At 32.2% G+C, this 19,196-nt stretch overlaps 1 protein-coding gene across 4 annotated transcripts; it reads left to right on the forward strand.

Annotated features, from left to right (window-relative positions):
* The first annotated feature begins 327 nt into the window (after positions 1-327).
* LOC111711590 (bifunctional 3'-phosphoadenosine 5'-phosphosulfate synthase) lies at positions 328-18,022 on the forward strand. Of its 4 annotated transcripts, XM_023485980.1 has the most exons (19): positions 3,732-3,789; positions 4,284-4,382; positions 6,921-7,015; positions 8,409-8,531; positions 8,676-8,841; positions 9,193-9,300; positions 9,437-9,484; positions 9,984-10,055; positions 10,852-10,986; positions 11,451-11,591; positions 11,867-12,022; positions 12,289-12,377; positions 12,946-13,076; positions 13,365-13,441; positions 13,503-13,599; positions 15,162-15,301; positions 15,810-15,881; positions 16,544-16,666; positions 17,439-18,022. In XM_023485980.1, the coding sequence occupies exons 1-19, from the start codon at positions 3,772-3,774 to the stop codon at positions 17,484-17,486; spliced, it is 1,938 nt and encodes a 645-aa protein (XP_023341748.1). In that variant the 5' UTR covers positions 3,732-3,771; the 3' UTR covers positions 17,487-18,022. The 4 variants fall into 4 exon arrangements, with proteins under 4 accessions (XP_023341750.1, XP_023341748.1, XP_023341749.1 ...); XM_023485982.1 differs by lacking the exons at positions 3,732-3,789; positions 4,284-4,382 and adding an exon at positions 328-390; XM_023485981.1 differs by lacking the exon at positions 3,732-3,789 and having other exon boundaries at positions 4,282-4,382.
* The last annotated feature ends 1,174 nt before the right edge of the window (positions 18,023-19,196 follow it).

A 19,196-nucleotide genomic window follows, 5' to 3' on the forward strand; every position in this document is an offset into this window, starting at 1 on the left:
TAAAATTGAAACTCCAATTAGATTATGAAAACAATTTCTAGTTTTCTAGAGTAATGTTTTTAAGAATCCATTTTCCATTGTTGCAAATAAACAAATCGATGAAAATATGATATATATTTATATTATTTAACTATGTTTAACTTGGTGTTTGTTTTCATGTTCGATCTTAAATCATGAACCCCTATGACCGATTTGCCTCAAATTTTGATTGGTGAACTGGGTAGAACCACGGAAATATCTTAGCTTGTGTTTGAATTTTTAGATTTCCAAACAAAGCTGGGTTCCAAAGCTAGTATTTATATAAAGATGTGGCATCGCTTGAAAAAGTTGGAATAGAATATTTTTTTAAGTTTCAGAAAAATGGGGATTCCCCGTGAGAATTTTACAAAGGTAAGACGAAAAATGTGTAAGTCACTTTTGTAGAGAAACCACATATGTAAATATTCAAAACTATAAACATGGATATCTTATTTATACTTGAGCAGACAACGCTTTTAAAGGTACCGTTGTGAATCGGACATTGTCATCTTTGCATGAAGGGTTACTTAAACATTACGCGTACAATCCCTTTAAAAACATCACTTTAAAAAACTGGAAATTGTTTTTGCAAGATGTATTTACTAAAGGTTGTCAAACAATTTTTTTTAATTTAAAGATTAACATTTTTACAAATACGTATTACGTTTTTTATACTGAATGTGCGAGTTAGAATATATTATAGTAACCCTGTAATTTTTTGTATGACCTATTTGTAATTGCTATTATTGCAATATTTACGGATTAAGAGATTTTTGTTTTTCACTGTAAGTGTTTTATTGTTAAAATTATGGTTGTGAAGAGTGTGTTCTGTTATCGTAAAAAAATTATGCATAATATTCTTTAAAATTTTGATACATTTAAATTTTTGTACCAGCACTGCACTAAATAAAGAATATGTATATCTTATATGTATCGTTCAACGTCTGAGATTCTCAGGTTTCATCCTATACCCCTTTCATTTATCCTTTTCAGTCCCTTTAAAAAGAGCTTCAAAACACTTTACCTAATAGACTAAAGAATATATAGGCTCAAGAGTTTTTTAAAAATAATAAAAAATAAAACCAATAGACTTTTTAGTGTAAATAAATATTTTAACAAGACTTTAAAAGACTTGAACTACGCTTAAAAATTACACAATGATAAGACCTAAACTAGACTTAAATTAGTTTTGAAAAAAAGACGGAAAGAGCTAATCAATGTTCAATCCTAAAGAAGTAAAACTTCTCACAAAAAGTTCAATTTAATCCGTTTCTTAAACCCAACAACTCGTATAGGATTAAGCTGCGGGAATGAAATTTTGAAAAATTATGGAACTTTAAGGTTTTTATGGAAGGGAAAATATGGAAGAGGAAGGTAGGAAACGAAGGTTGGAAGATAAAGATAAATTTGGGAATGCAACTTTCCTTAAAAGTCACGAAGTTTTTCCCCAACAATCAATAATTTTTCCTAATAGTTGTAATTCAACAACAAAAAAATCTACAGTGATAATTAGAAAACTCTGGAAGAGGAAGACGACATTTATGCGTTCACCAACATGGTTCAAACGACAAAGGGTCGAACGACACAGGGTCAAACGACAAACGGTCAAAAACGCGGCAAAGGGTTAATATAGGAAAAAAAATTTTATGTATTATTTCAGGGTTTGGTTAGGTAAAGAAAATTTGTGGGCCGAGCACTGCGGCTAGGACAGGATAGGGGGCCGAGCGCTGCGGCAAGTGGTTCAAATGAACATAAAAATAGTTCAAATTAACCAAAAATGTGTATTATTTCAGGGTTTGGTTAGGTTAAGACAATTTCTGGGCCTAACGCTGTGGTTAGGACAGGCTAGAGGGCCAAGCGATGCGGCTATTAGTTCTAATGAACATAAAAATAGTTCAAATTAACCAAAAATAGTTTAAATGAAATTTTGCCCGTTTGTCGAATTTTTTGACTTTATGTTGTTTTACCCTTTGTCGCATTTTTTGACCGTTTTACCTTCAGCCGTTTGACCCGATGTCGGTGAATCCATTTATGTAATGATTAAGTGACTTTTAGCTGTAGCTTGAAAATGGGCCTGTTTTCGCTGCACATTTTGTGTTTCTCATGTTTATTGGACTATTTAAAGTCATAACTTGAGTATTTCAGTCGTCTTATCTATTCCAGAGTTTTTTGGGATATAAAGACTGTATAACTAAATATTTGCGGCGCTCCGCGCGCACAACTTCATAAATAGAATAGTGAAATATATTTTCAAGAAATATAGTATAAGTATAGATTTACAACAATACAAAAATAAATAGGTAATAATTTGCAAGAACATTTTTTCCACTGGACTGAAGTCCAACTTCTTTCCAGTGAGAATTTTTTGAAAGTATATCCTTAGGGATCCTTAGGGATTATTATCCACTGAAGTTTAAAAGGACTGTAAAAGAAAGGAAAGGGGGTAGGATGAAACCAGATAATCTCAGGCGTTGAACTATACATATAAGACTTCTATTTGATGTTCCTGTCTCGGGAAATGGATATAAAACTGTGTCAAATGTATACGAAAATTGATATTTATGCAATTAATATATATGCAATTTTGTATAAAAGTTGTAGGTTTAAACAGATCATATTCAGCAAATACGAAACCAATCGGAAAAAGACTATGTCCTACAGAAACCTGAGAATCTCAGGTTTGCTCCTGATATAAATATTTAATTTTATTTTGCATTTTTAATAGATATAATTGATAATATTATTACATTTAATCCGAATAGTCCGTGTTACATTACCAGTACTTAAACCAATGGAAGTGCAGTCACGTGATTTCCGTCTTTACCACGTGACAACGATACTGCAATGTCATTGGCTGAAGTTATTGTAACGTAATACGTTACTAGACTAGATGTAATCATATTATCAATTATATCTATTCAAATGCAAAATCAAAATTAAAATTTTTTTAAAGGAGCAAACCTGAGATTCTCATTTTCCTGTGGGATATAATCGTTTTCAGATTGGTTTCATATTTGCTGAATATTATCTGTTTAATTCTACAACTTTTATACAAAATTGCATATATACGAATTTTCGTATAAATTTGACAAAGTTTTATATAATTTCTCGAGACAGGAACATCAGATAGAAGTCTTATATGTATTATTTAACGCCTGAGATTCTCAGGTTTCATCCTATACCCCCTTTTATTTTTCCTTTACAGTCCCATTAAATCTAATTTTTTTTTAATACATGGAGGAGGAGATTGATAATATTTGAGTTAAAAACATTTCTGAATTATTGTTAGAGAAGAAAATAGGATTTAAATTATTTTCCAGTTATAAATTCTTAACATTTTCCCCCTCTCTTTATCCCCCTCCTTCCCCCTTCCCCTCCCTTGCCCCAGGTATATTGAAGTTAGGGCAGTGTTATGACCAGGACTTGGAGAAATTTTACCTCACGTCCCATCTTCTTAACAGTTACAGTTGAACCTCTTGTTCGGATACACTGCGAGTTAGAGGCAAAATAAATTTGAGAATTTTTACAATTTATATAAAAATATACCACTACAAGAAACTTAGAATTAAGAAATTAGAAAATATGTATATTGTAAGATCATTGTAATATTTACATATTTCAAATTAAAGTAACAGTCCTAGACGAAACTCCTTTACACCAATATTTACAAAATTCACAAAATTATAGAAATTCTCATATTTATCTCCTTGTAGATTGTAGAGTACACAGTCTAAAGGGCACAAAGAGGGGAAAATGGATATTACTAATAAGGAATTAATATTAAACAACCCAATTAGAATTGGTGTCTATTGATATTTTATTTCACTACCCAGATCCTCTACCCCGTTCCTTCTCCTTACTTGGGTTGTGAACAAAACTTCAAAATTTAAACTATCCAATCAAATTTAATTTCAATTATTATTTGACCTACATTATCATGACAATTAAAAGAAGACTTAAATTTTAATCTTTGAAATTTATCGGAAAAAAACTTAGTTTAGATTTCAAAGAATAACATAAAATGAAAATTATATCAACGTTCAATATTTGTTTACTCGTATAAGATACAAAGTAGGTAGATCACAGAAGGAAAAGCATTCAAGAAATATACTTTAGTCATTAGAAGAATTCCACCTGTATATCTAACTACTCATAAAAGAATATCATTCAAGGCAATCCTAATGTCGTCTTTCAATAGCCTTGTTTGAGTCTCTGTAACCCCCCTCCCATGTAACCGGGTGTTTAATTGGGCGCCCACCCTGTAGAAGAATATCTTCAGCATGATGATCTCCGAGGTGCGGGGGGCGGAGGAGAAGGAGGAGAAGGAGAAGGGGGGTAGACATACTTGGCTTAAAAACGGTTGGGTGAGTTAGTTCCATATTATTTCTTTAAAAACAACATGTTCAAAATGTTGAATTCAATAAGACAAATTTTTACGTGTTTCAAGTTGTTTGCAGCAATCTTTGATTCTTCCGGGTTCATAAAAAGTATTAAAAATCAATCTAAAATTGTTAAGTTGGTCCACTCTTTTATTCGCTGAATCAAAACATATATGTTTAGCTAATATGGTAATGTCGAGGTTAGCTTACCCATGTAGATGAGGTTAACCTATACCCAAAAAGTAGGAGTAATATGTATAGACTGTAGAGTTTGCCGACAAGGATTTATAATTGGGCAATAAGGAATAATTTAGAGTTGGCTGACAAGGATTAATTACGCATAAAGTTGGCTGACAAGGATTAAATATGTATTGAGTTAGTTGACAAGGATTTTTTATGTATTAATGTACAGTTGGCTGACAAGGATTAATTTAGAGTTGGCTGGCAGTGATTAATGTGGAGTTGGCTGACATGGATTATTTATATGTAGAGTTGCTGACAAGGATCAATGTAGAGTTGGCTGACAAGGATTAATTACTATTTTCTATTTAAATAATGCACCTGTAACCTTGATAATTAAAATATTCTACTTGGTTACCCCCCTAACCACCCCCCCCCCCTTCGCCACCTGCAGTCTTCAAGTGTCCTCATTAGTGGATAATTGATAGTCATTACTTCAGTATCACAAGTAGTCTCATCATTGAAGATAGACTATATAGACAGACACCTGGCCATAGACACATAGACACCTGGCCGTAGACGCATAGACATCTACATAGATTCCTAGACTCGGTTATAGCCTGGCTGAAAAAATAACAAAATGTCATTGGCAATCCAATCCAAACTAAGAGTAAGGTTTACAAATCAAAAATTAAACTAATTGTATTTTCTTTTGGTAAAATATTTTATTAAAGTCGTTCTATGCCATGCACAAATTGCTTTCTAATTCTAATATTTACTGCTCTTTTTCAATCTTTATAGTGGTTCTTTATTGTATGTTTAGAATATACAAAAGGCGACTAATGTATTATATTGTGTGTGTTGGAATGTACTGAAGGCAACTAATGTGTTAAATTGTATGTTTAGAATGTGCAGAAGGCAACTTATGTGCTTTATTGTGTGTGTTGGAATGTACTGAAGGCAACTAATGTGTTAAATTGTGTGTTTAAAATGTGCAGAAGGCAACTAATGTGCTATATTGTGTGTTTAAAATGTGCAGAAGGCAACTTATGTGCTATAGTGTGTGTTTAGAATGTACTAAAGGCAACTAATGTGTTAAAATGTGTGTTTATAATGTGCAAAAGGCAAGTTATGTGCTACATTGTTTGTTTAGAATATACAGAAGGCGACTAATGTATTATTTTGTGTGTTTAGAATGTGCAGAAGGCAACTAATGTAATATGTTGTGTGCTTAGAATGAGTAAAAGGAGACTAAATGTGTTATATTGTGTGCTTAGAATGTGTAAAAGGCGACTAAATGTGGTATATTGTTTGCTTAGAATGTACTGAAGGCAATTAATTTGTTATATTGCGTGTTTAGAATGTGCAGAAGGCAACTAATGTGTTATATTGTGTGTTTAGAATGTGCAGAAGGCAACTAATGTGTTATATTGTGTGCTTAGAATGTACTGAAGGCAATTAATTTGTTATATTGCGTGTTTAGAATGTGCATAAGGCAACTTATGTGCTTTATTGTGTGTTGAGAATGTGTAGAAGGCAACTAATGTGCTATATTATGTTTTTAGAATATACTGAAGGCAACTAATATGTTAACTTGTGTGTTTAAATGTGCGGAAGGCAACTAAAGTGTTCCATTGTATGCTTAGAATGTGCGGAAGGCAACTAAAGTGTTATATTGTGTGCTTAGAATGTGCAGAAGGCTACTAATGTGTAATATTGTGTGTTTAGAATGTGCAGAAGGCAACTAATGTGTTAAATTGTGTGTTTAGAATGTGTAGAAGGCAACTAATGTGCTATATTATATGCTTAGAATGTGCACAAAGCAACTTATGTGCTATATTGTGTGTTTAGAATATAAAGAAGGCAACTAATGTGCTATATTGTGTGCTTAGAATATGCAGAAGGCAACTTATGTGCTATATTATGTGTTTAGAATGTGTAAAAGGCAACTAATGTGCTAAATTGTGTGCTTAGAATATACAGAAAGCAACTAATGTGTAATATTGTGTGTTTAGAATGTGTAAAAGGCAACTAATGTGCTATATTGTGTGTTTAGAATGTGTAAAAGGCAACTAATGTGCTATATTGTGTGTTTAGAATATACAGAAAGCAACTAATGTGTAATATTGTGTGTTTAGAATGGGCAGAAGGCAACCAATGTGTTATATTTTATGTTGAGAATGTGCAGAAGGCAACTAATGCGCAATATTGAGTGTTTAGAATGTGGAGAAGGCAACTAATGTGTAATATTGTGTGTTTAGAATGTTCAGAAGGCAACTTATGTGTTATATTGTGTGTTTAGAATGTTCAGAAGGCAACTTATGTGTTATATTGTGTGTTTAGAATGTTCAGAAGGCGACCAACGTGTTTGCTCAGAAACACACTGTTTCTCGAGACAAGAGAGGAGCTGTGCTTGGTAATGAAGGAGCAGGGTTTAGGTAAAATTATTTTTCAATTCTCCGTGGTCATTTTGTTTCTTCAATATTCAGATTTTGTTCAGGTTCTAGATTTATGATTTTTGATAAGCATATAAAGCAACGCTGATACAGATTTGAACCTTTGCCACAAAATTAAATTTTCTAATCCTATATCTTTTCAGCCTGATGGTGTAAACATTTGATATTTAAAAACTTAAATCATTGGATCTATAACAGAATTCGATGTTTGAAATATCTGGGCTACAATATTGGTTTGCAAATTGATGAAGGGATTAGAAAATCAGGGTTTGTGGCAAAAACTCGATTTCTTTATCAAAAATGTTGGAAACAGGGTTACGGCCACAAAGAACTTTAAAGATTTTATGTCATATTACTTAACTTTATGAATAGTTCAACTTCAAAATGTAAGCTGTAAATTTCTGCCAAAATGTTGTACCATTTATTTGATTTAAGTTATACAGGGTTACCAAATAAGGATGAGACTTTGAAGAATATATATCTCTTCAGAAATAAAACCCTAAATAAAACCCTAAAGATTTGATTTTTGAGTCTCTCTCTGAAAAATATAGTTTTTATTGGGTTACAGGCGCGCAACTAGACATTCAGCTAATGGGGGTGGCAAAGGGCAATTATTTCGCGCGTAGCGCTAGAATTTTTTTTTCCCACCCCTAAACATTTCCAGGGGGGGGGGCAAGAAAAAGGTGTATTATACTCACCATGAAAAAACTACCTTACCAATCCAGGATATTTTTGTGGAACATTTTTATACTTGGGGGCATTCATTCAGTTTGGGGCAAATTTTGTGTGGAATAAATCTTAAACTATATTTCAGGGGCAATTTTATTTGTGGGGAAACATTTTTAAGTGGAAATCTCAAGTCTTTGTTTTTGGGGCAAATTTTATTTTGGGTGGCTTTTTTCCGCTTGGTGAATTTTGTGTATGGGAAATCTGAAATCTTTATTTTGGGATCAAATTTTCTATTTGAAATATATAACGGGGCATTTTTTTAAACTAAGGGTAGCGAAACTTCTCAATTTTTTAGCATTATCAAAATAAATTAAGTGGCATATTTTAGATAGGGCTGTATATTTTAAAGTTGGTTGTATTTATATATCATTTAGGGGTAAAAAATTAAATTTAGGTGCAAATTAAAATATTTGGTGGCATTCTAAAAAGCAAAGGTTACAAATGTTGAATGAAAGGGCAAATTTAAGTCTGATATAGCAAATTGAATAAGACTGTGTGAGTGTAATTTAAAAGATCCAATTTTGGAGGCATTATCTTATAACTTAACTGACGCTCTCTTCTTTATTCAGGAATTTTCATTAGAGAATGCCTTTATTTTCGTATTTTCGTTCAGAATTTTAGTAAATAAATAGAGAATATATTGTAGAGGGTGTACTGTCTGGTTTACTGGACTCTCAGGAGCAGGGAAGACGACAATTGCATTTGCACTTGAAGAATACCTGGTCGCACGTGGTATTCCTGCCTATGGATTAGATGGAGATAATATTAGGTGAAATCAAATTCAGTAATTTTTTTTTTCATATTTTTAAAATACATCTTATATTTTGCAAAATAAAGACTCGTCTCAGATTTTTTTACTTAAAATGTGTGTGTTGTACAGCCGGATGTGTACGTAAAACATTTCCTGTTCTAGGACGGGTTTGAACAAGAACCTAGGGTTTGCTCCTGAGGATAGAGAGGAGAATATCAGACGTGTTGCTGAAGTCGGAAAACTGTTCGCGGATTCCGGGGTTATTGCGCTCTGCTCCTTCGTCTCACCCTACAACAAGGACAGGGAGCTAGCCAGAGAGCTCCATAAGGTAGAGGGGGTACAGAGAGCTCCATAAGGTAGAATTGGTACAGGGAGCTACATAAGATAGAGGGGGGTACAGGGAGCTCTACAAGGCAGAGAAAGTACAGGGAGCTCCATAAGATAGAGGGGGTACAGGGAGCTCCATAAGGCAGAGAGGGTACAGGGAGCTCCATAGGGAGCTCCAAAGAATAGAAGGATTACAAGGAGCTCCAGGACGTATAAGGAGTATAGTGTCTTAAATAGATGAAGAGGGTACTGTAAGCTTCATAAAGTAAAGTAGGAATAAAGGATAAATGAATGTTGTAGTTATAGCGAAAAAAGGAGAAAATAAAATTGTAGAATAAAGAATTATGAATAGGATGTTGGTCTTCCATTCTTCGAGGTTTTCGTTGATACTCCCCTGGAGGAGTGTGAGAGAAGGGACGTGAAGGGGCTTTACAAGAAAGCCAGGGCCGGGATCATCAAGGTATTCATTCTTCAAATTTTGGGCAATTTCAAATTTACTTGTGATAATAAGAATTTTATGATTTAAAAATTGATTTTCATATTATTAATCAAAAGTAAATTTTTTTAACTTAAAAAATTATATCTATTCTTTTCAGGGATTTACTGGAATTGATCAACCCTACGAAAAACCAACAAATCCTGAGGTAAATATAATCCTTAAAATTACTGAACACTCTTTTTTATGCATTTTATAAAGCCTATCATATTCCCTTTTTCTTAAAATAAAAACTTGAGTCGAAATGTCGGCTCTACACGTCATACCTTTAATATCCTTTTTGTCTTGTGTTAAAATTACAGGGTTACAACAATGGATCAGGCTGTAAAGACGACCTAAAACTTTTTTGTTTAAGTAATGTGTTGTTGCAAAGAAAGAAAGAAATTTAAGGTTGCAGGGAATTGTTAATATAAGGAAACACACATTATGTATTCCCTTGCAGTCGTCTCTGAAGTTTGTTTTGTGGGTAACCCTGTGTATGAGATAAAACCCCTTGTCCAAAGGAATTGAGTCTTTGCCACAAACTTTGATTTTCTAATTCCTATATCCTTACAACCCAACGTTTTAGATATAAGGATTAGAAAATTTGAGTTTGTGCCAAAGACTCAATTCCTTTATGAACAGATTCTTATCAATTGTTTTGTCAGGTTGTGATCAAGACTGTTGTTGATGATGTGGATGTTTGCGTACAGCAGATAGTTACAGTTCTCATGGAAAACGTAAACAAATTCTGTAATTACAAAAAAAAAAATTTCACATTCAAGGAGTTTTCATAATTTGAAATTGTATCCTCTATAAGTTTTGATAAATTGTTTAGGTTTAAAACTGTTTCCAGTAAATATTGAAACAATGTAAAAAAAACTTGAAGAGAACACAACTTTGAAAATGAAATTAAAAAATCAAAAGAATCAGGAGCATACTCAGGAATTTGTCTAATAAGTGATACAGGAAATGATCTGACTGTATCCACTGTTGATACATTATTGATCTAACTGTATCCATCCTTGATACCGGAAATGATCTGACTGTATCCAGTGTTGATACATTATTGATCTAACTGTATCCAGTGTTGATGCATGATTGATCTAAAGATATCCAATTTTGATACATTATTAGTCTAACTATATCCACTTTTGATACATGATTGATCTAACTGTATCCTCTTTTGATACAGATTGATGATTGATCTGACTGTATCCACTTTTGATACACGATTGATCCAACTGTTTCCCCTTGTGATACATGATTGATCTAACTGTACCCACATTTGATACATGATTGATCTAACTTTACCCACTTTTTATACATGATTGATCTAACTGTATCCACATTTGATACAGATTGATTAAACTGATACATGATTGATCTGACTGTATCCACTTTTGATACATGATTGATCTAACTGTATCCACATTTGATTCATGATTGATCTAACTGTACCCACTTTTTATACATGATTGATCTAACTGTATCAACTTTTGATACATGATTGATTTAACTGTATCTATTGTCAAGGGTATACTGAACCAAGATGCTGTTGATATTGTCAATGATTTGACCGTATCACCTGAACTTCTTGAAGAAGCAAAGAAGGAAGCTGAATCTCTCCCACAGCTGGAGATCTCTACGTTAGACCTTCAGTGGGTTCAGGTAAACATTTTCATGGGTTCTTCCTTTATCCTTTTCCTTTAACTTCAAATGAATCAGTTCGAGATACATATTTCATTTGTATACAAGTAGTGTAGGGTTGTCAACTTGTCAAAATCATAATTGACTCTAATACATTTTGATTGATGAACAGAATTTTCAGTTTACAGTCAGAATTGATTTAGATTAGGCGTATTTTTTGAAGAAGATGTGCCCTCTCCTAAACGTTAAAGTGTGCAACTTAAAAAAATATAATAAAATAATTAATTCCAAACTTTCAGATGGCCGTAGCGCTCCGCCCAGTTTAACTGAAATTTTGGCTATTACTGATAACTATAAATAATTTCTCCTCTATCTGGGTTTGAAACTATATATACTTGTCCATGTTCTAGGATCTATTATCTAGGTTCTAGGAGAGGGCTGGGTTACTCCACTCTCCGGGTTCAATACTAGATACTATTATCTAGGTTCTAGGAGAGGGTTGGGCTACTCCTCTCTCTGGGTTTATGAAGGAAAGGGAATTCCTTCAATGCCAGCATTTCAACTGCTTACTGGATCATGGAACCACTAACCTTTCTATACCTATAGTACTCCCAGTGCAGACACAGGTATATCGTATAGATACAAGAAATAGTTTTAATATTTTTCCTTTTTATGAATTTTATGAAGGCATTCTTGCTGTTAAGACGTTTTGTAAAAAAGGCAAAAATTCGGTTTTGATCTGTGTTCAGTAAATTAAAATTTTACAAAGAAAGGACAGTGCATTTTCGAACGATACCGTTTCTCTAGTAACATTAATTTATTTATATCTTCCTGGAAGAGCCTGTATACATTACACATTTCAAGTCACTTTCCATTTCAATGATACAGATCTATTTATTAGGATAAAGAAAGGCTACAGGGTTGTCCAGCTATATCCCTGAGCTACCAGGGAGTGTGCAGAGCTATTCTTAGGAACCCGGAGTTCTATGAACATAGGAAGGAGGAGAGATGTGCCAGGCAGTTCGGTACAACCAGTTCAGGACATCCATATATCAAGGTAATACCATGATTCAGGACATTCATACATTAAATATTTGATTTAAGTAATATTACAAATAAATTTGGTCATTAAATATTAATAAACAAGTAAATGCCCCTTTTTCCTAGCATTATGATGTGAAAAACAACGAATTTTGCCCAATTTAAAAAAAAATTCCCGGGAAATTAGATTTAAATGAAATGATTGCATTTATTTCAAATAGATGAACATTCCCTTTAATAAAGTATATTTGTTTAATATGTATATAAAATTTATAAATATAGATGATAATGGATGGTGGGGACTGGTTGGCGGGGGGAGATATTGAGGTTCTTGGTAAAATACAATGGAACGATGGGCTGGATCAGTATAGGTAATCATTCAACATTTTTCTGCCTTAAAGGAATTGAGTCTTAGCCACAAACTTTTATTTTTAAATTCCTATATCTTTACAACCCAATGTCGCAGAACTTAGATATTTCAACTATGACTTCTGTTATGTCAAACAATCTTAATGTCTAAATCATCTGGATTAGAAAATTGGTATTTGTGGCTAAGACTCAATCACTTGATTCACTTTCAATTCAAACAAAAATTTAAATATAGCACAATATTCAAATATAGTTTATTCAAGTGTAATTAAGCTACAAACTAGACTATAGGAGAAGGCAACAATTTTCAGACTGGTACGAATTTGTAACCATGTACTTCATCTAGTTTTTATTCTACGCGAAAGTATGAGAAAGGCGAATTTATCCAATTACGTATTAGAAATAAAAAATATTATTCTTCATTAAAAGCAGTTATGATTTAAAACAATTTTATCTTCTGTACATTTTAATTTAGTTTATGTACCGTGTATTGTATCCAAATGTAAATCCTGTAAATAAATGTTAGAATAAAAACAAAATGCAATTCTTTTTTTTAATTGTATCTGTTAGGTTGACCCCAACCCAGCTGCGCAACAAGTTCCGTGAGATGGGCGCAGATGCCGTGTTCGCTTTCCAGCTCCGAAATCCTATTCATAACGGGCACGCGCTCCTCATGACAGATTGTAAGAGACAGCTGACAGGAACCAAGCTTTCAATCAATTAATCAAGTGTATTTACGTCTTTTAAAAATGCTTATTTCCTATGCAAAATGGTGGATTCCCTTTTAAATTTAATTTAAAAATGAAAAAAAATCCCCTAAAAATGCAACGAATTTAACTTTTAAAAATTACTATTCCTAGTAAAACTGTAAAAATGTTTATTTTCTATTAGAAATCTAATTGACGGCCGGGGAATACGCAATTCCCCAAAATTATTCAATGGGTAAAATATGGATTTAAGAAAATTGTTCGAATGAAGCTGTGGTTTAGAGAGAGGATTCAAAAAACCGGTTTTACTTCTTCATCCGCTTGGAGGTTGGACTAAAGATGATGATGTGCCTCTAGATGTAAGATTATTATTATTAATATTTATCATTATATTATTATTACTACTATTATTATTCTCAGATAAGAATGGCTCAGCACCAAGCTATTATGGAGGATGGAGTACTGGATAAAGATTCTACAGTTCTAGCAATATTCCCTTCACCTATGATGTATGCAGGTTAGTTAAAAAGTCCTTAAAATCATGACTGAGGCTAAATACTTCGTGTTCCACAGAAAATTTTGGTTGTCCAGCTTTCAGGCTGAATCCGTAAAAAGGTCGGAATCGATATCGATAGCTCCTAATTGTATTTGCTATCTTTTGCGTATATGGAGAAAATGATTGGAAAACCCTTCATACCCAATAGCGTAGAGTTCTTTAATCAAAATCTATTGTACATCAAATTCCTGTCAATGTACTTCCTTGGATTTTTAGGATAAACTCGATCCATGTTCTAATATTCTAAGGATGACAGTTCACTTTAAAGTTCTTATATTATTATTAAAATAAAAGTGCCCGGCGTTGCCCGTGAAATCTTTTTTTATTGAATTTAAAACAAAAAAGAAAAATAGTTCGATTTTTGAAAAAAATCTAATTTTTGATGAAAAAAATTCTAATTTTTTAAAGTTTCTTTGTGGCTTTAAATATATTTCTGTACAAAACCAGCAGATAAATAATTATAAAGTCTAGGAAAGTAATTAGTAAAAAAATACCCAAACACCACCTCTCTTACGTAGTTGCGTTATTCCACTGAAACTCCTCAAACCAAATCGTAAATAATTTTGTCAAATCTGAAACTGATCCTTTAAATATTACAATACCGGATTTAATTCGGGTCATTCAAAGGTATTTAGTAAATAATTTTTCATAATATTTAAAATTTTTATTTGATGCCAGTGTAATTTTTGAAAATATTCATTCCTAGAATTTTAAATATCAAAGACGACATTTTTATATCTTCCAAGAAATGTTCAAAAATATTTGAAAAAAATTCTAACTCATTATGATAATTATCATAAGTTATGGAAAATTATTATATTTGCATTTATCATGTATCTACATGTACATGTCTACAATCTACATGTACATCTCTACATCTACATCATAGATTAATGAAACGAAGAGGTAAAGCTAACCTCAGATGTACACAACCGACCTCCCTATTAATTAATCTATAGAGTGGTCGGTTGTATACATCAAGATATGTTTACGTACATTGTGCACTTGTATATAGAGTTGTCGTATTTCTTTGGGGTGGTAAAATGTAGTTTTTTTCAAAATACCAAAACAGAGTAAAAGGCGTGCAACTAGGGGTGGCAATGGGGGGGGGGGAAAGCACCCCCCCCCCTCTTAAGAAGAGTTAAATAAAAGACAGAATAAAAATATTTTAAATAAGAAAGTTTTTGACAGAACTTTTAGCTAATAAATTGAAAACCTACAAATTTGGAAATTGTCAAATGTTTGCAATCAACATCCTCGAATTCCCTTTAAATAAAGAAAGAAAATATAAAAATTTGTCAATTTCATAAAACCCGCCTAAGAAATACGATCACTCTATATACAAGTGTACACTGTATACAGTGTTAGATACGTAAACATATTAATTAATTAGTAGGGAGGTCGGTTGTGTACATCTGAGGTTAGCTTTACCTCTCCGTTTAATTACTCTATGATCTATATGTACAGGGTCAACTGTATTTAGATATTCATCACAAAAAAGCTAACAAAAAAACTTGTTCTAGGTCCTACCGAGGTACAATGGCATGCCAAGTCTCGAATGAATGCCGGCGCAAACTTCTATATTGTTGGACGGGATCCTGCCGGTATGCCGCATCCGGAACCGCCGAAGCGGGATCTATATGAAGCAACACATGGCGGGAAAGTAAGTCAAAAATTTAAATATGAAAAAAGGCAAAAATTGGAAAATTATGTTTTTTTGTTTAATGCAGATTTAGAAGAAACAATAAAGTTTTCGATTAAATCCCTTAAGTAAGGAGTTGCACTACTAATTCCTAAATACTAGAAAAAACTTTAGAAAAGAGGACATTTGTCTAATTAAACTAATTTTTGTTAAATTTTGGAATATTCATTTTTTGATTCCCAAAATACATTGATCAATGTACATTAACTTATTTTTCTCTGAAACCAATTAATCTTTAAGATTCATAATATTCAGATTTTGTTCAGAATTAAAAAAAACAGTTGGCCTAAAATGAATATTTTATAGGTCATCTGATCTAGATTCTAGAAATGTTTTGATCTAGGTTCTAGGAATTCTTTAATCTAGGTTCTAGGAATGTTTTGATCTAGGTTCTAATTATTAATGCTTTAGACTTTAATCTAGGTTCTAGGAATGTTTTAATCTATTATCTAGAAATATTTTATTCTAGGTTCTAGGAATGGCTCCAGGATTATCAAAGCTTGAAATTATTCCCTTCAGAGTTGCTGCTTATGATATGAAGGTAAAGTTTAATACTAATTTTGCTAATTGAGTTGAGATTTTGCCACAAATTCTGATTTTCTAATCCCTATATCTTAGCAACCAGATGTCGTAGACCTTTGACATTTCAAAATATAAATTCTGTTAGAGCAAACAGCGTTAGTTTGAAATATCAAAGGTTTACACCATATACTGGTAAATATAAAGGGGTTAAAAAATTTGAGCTTTGGCAAAAACTTAATTCCTTTCTAGTTAACTTTGAATGCAATGGAATCGTATTTAAACACTGATCAAAATATAAAAGTTTACTCTCTTAATATCTTTAAAAATTATATTTTCAATCTTTCATTTTCATCGAGACATTAAAGATATAACATTTGTCTATAGCATTGGGACCAATAAAAGATGATGATTAAGGAGACTGTAACCTTAATTTAAAGTGAACATTCATGCAAAAATGACAAATCCCGATTAAAAATGATACTTAGTCAGTTTTCTATAAGAGAAACCACAATTGAAATTCGGTTTACAAAATTATAACATTGATATCTAATTTATACTTAACAACAAAGCTTTAAAGGAAATCATGCAGTTGTGAATCGGGCATTGCCATTTTTGCGTGGAGGGTCACTTCAAATTACGGTTACGCTCTCTTTAGTTTATAATTGTATTTATTAATTGCAGGCTAAAGCGATGTCATTCTTTGATCCCCGTCGGAAGGAAGATTTTGATTTTATCTCTGGAACCCGTATGCGAGCCCTCGCTAGGTCTGGAGAACTTCCTCCAGATGGATTCATGGCTCCCTCGGTACTTTTCAGTAATTTTTGGGGGTTGAAAAGGAACTCTGATAATCTTATCCCTTTATCTTTGAAACCCGAAGTCGTAGACCTTATATATTTAAAACAATGTAATCTTTATCTGTTAAATTAAATAGTCTTAAATTTTAATTATGGTGTAAACCATCAGGTTGCAAAGATTTAGGATTAACAAATTTGAGGCTGTGGCGAAAACTCAATTACTTTCTGAAATTCAGTTTGATTTTAAGGTTGCGAGTGCGACTACGGAGAAGATTGTTAAATATAAATAAATAAATATAGAAAGAGTAATGTGAATAAACTGACTTTGTTTTTTTATAAATCCAACAAACTGCAAGACACTTTTTGCCAACAAATATATTGGGGTTTGCATTTTTTAACGAGATATTTAGAAAATTACACACTGTAATTAAAGTCTTATCCTTTATGGGTAAGACTGAGATTGGTATTGGTAACTTCAGACATAATCGTTCGTACTTTTCTTGCAACAAGATGTCTGCAATGTCAAATTATAAGGAAACTAAAAAAACAAGATGTCTGCAATGTCAAATTATAAGGAAACTAAAAAAACATTTAAAGTTGTTTCATTCACCTCCGAACATTTCCCCCGCGTACATTTTTCAACAATTTAAAGTTTTTAGAATTGTTTTTTTTTAATTCACATTACAACTACATCAAACATTATTTTATTTTAATGCAGTTGCTGCAACTTGCAAGTAGAGGAGATTAAATAATAATTCTTAATTATAATTATTATTTTCTAGGCCTGGAAGATACTGTCTGATTACTACAAATCCTTGGGACAGCAGTAGTGCAGTACAGTACATAATAAATAATAAATAATGTACATTCAAATTATATTTGAAATGAATTTAACGAATTTATTGAATATGAGTTAGGTCACTAAACTACCTACCATCGGTTCAAAGTTATGAATCACCGATTCAAAGTTTAAGATTCATGAGGATTTGAATCAGTGATTCAGGATTTTAGCCGGCTGAAGATAGTTCAGCGACCTTTCCAACATTAAATTCAGTCCCAGAAGTGCCTTATAGAACTTGCATCACGTTATGTTTGCTTTTTACTGTACAGATAAATTTTTCTACATTTCCACAAAACCTTTTTTAAAATAAAGCATTTTATTCTATATTATAAACAATATGATAGCAATTCGGCAAAAATGTCTATTTTTCTACCCTTTTATACATTAGTTTTTATCTTTCACATTTTGCATTTCTTTATAAATTTTTGTACACAATGACACTTTTATGTTTCAAACATTTTAGAAAAATTTGCATTTCATGAAGATATAATTATTATATATGTATGAATAAAATCTATTTAGATACAATTTTGTTTGATTTAAAAATCTAGCGAGTTAACAAGACGAAAGAAAAAAGTTAATAAAATTTTTAAAAATCATAAAAAAGTGAGTAAATTTATTTGTAAAAGAATAATTGATTATAAAGTAATTAAGTGAATGAAAAGGGTAAATAAATAGGATAAAAAGAGTAAATAATATGTTTATGAGTGAGTAAACTAATTAGTAAGTAATTTTCAATTCAGAGTAACATCCTAAGATATATATTTATCTATTAACAAAACAAGGCGTCCAAAAATATTGTAATCAACAGCTTAAAAATGTATACTTACAGTTTGATCAAGATACAGGGTCACCTTCAAAGGAAAAGGCTCTATTGATGACCTTCTGGGATTTATATAGTACTAGCTGGAGAGCCCGGCGTTGCCCGTGGAATTTTTTTTTTAAAAAGAAGTAAAAATATTTTGAATTTCTTTAGCCTTTAACACCCCCGGTCACCCATGAGTGTCCACAAAAAAATTCAGCCCATTCGGTCCAGCCGTTTGGTCGGATATAAGCAATATATATATGAATGTCTTGTTTTATTATAAAGATTACTAGCCCGGCGTTGCCTGTGGTAAAAAAATTTTAGACAAGAATTTTTCCATTTTTAAGCCTAAGACACCCCCCGGGAACCCTTGAGTGTCCAAAAAAAATTCAGCCCAATCGGTCCAGTCGTTTGGCCGGTGACATATATAAACTTGAATGTCTTGTTTTATTATATAAATTTCTTACTGCGGATTTAAAGAAAGATACGGAATTTAACATGTTTAAAGATAGAAAAACAATGATATCTTTTAATCATTGTTTTTAGATTAAGGTTTAAAGGGTACAGTTGTTAATCGGACACGTCCCTTTTAAAATTACTTCTACACTCTACAGCCCTTATAAACGATTGTTGAATGTCAAGCCGAATGAAACATCTCAATCGTTATACTAACAGAGTTTAGCAGAGTTTTAGGTTAACGTTCAAATTTGATCTCTTTTAGGCAACCCTTGAATTCTGATAAACTAGAGCTGTTTTATTTGGAATTGAGCTAGAAATTTTGAAACGCCTTGTTTTGCGCATATATAAATAATTCCAATCAAGTCCATTAGTCCAATCATAGATTGAATAGATAGAACAAGAAAAGCATGGTTTTCATGGTTAAAAGGTTAAAAG

The sequence above is a fragment of the Eurytemora carolleeae genome, unplaced genomic scaffold (genome assembly GCF_000591075.1).
Source record: "Eurytemora carolleeae unplaced genomic scaffold, Eaff_2.0 scaffold184, whole genome shotgun sequence".
Classification (NCBI taxonomy): Eukaryota; Metazoa; Arthropoda; class Copepoda; order Calanoida; family Temoridae; genus Eurytemora; species Eurytemora carolleeae.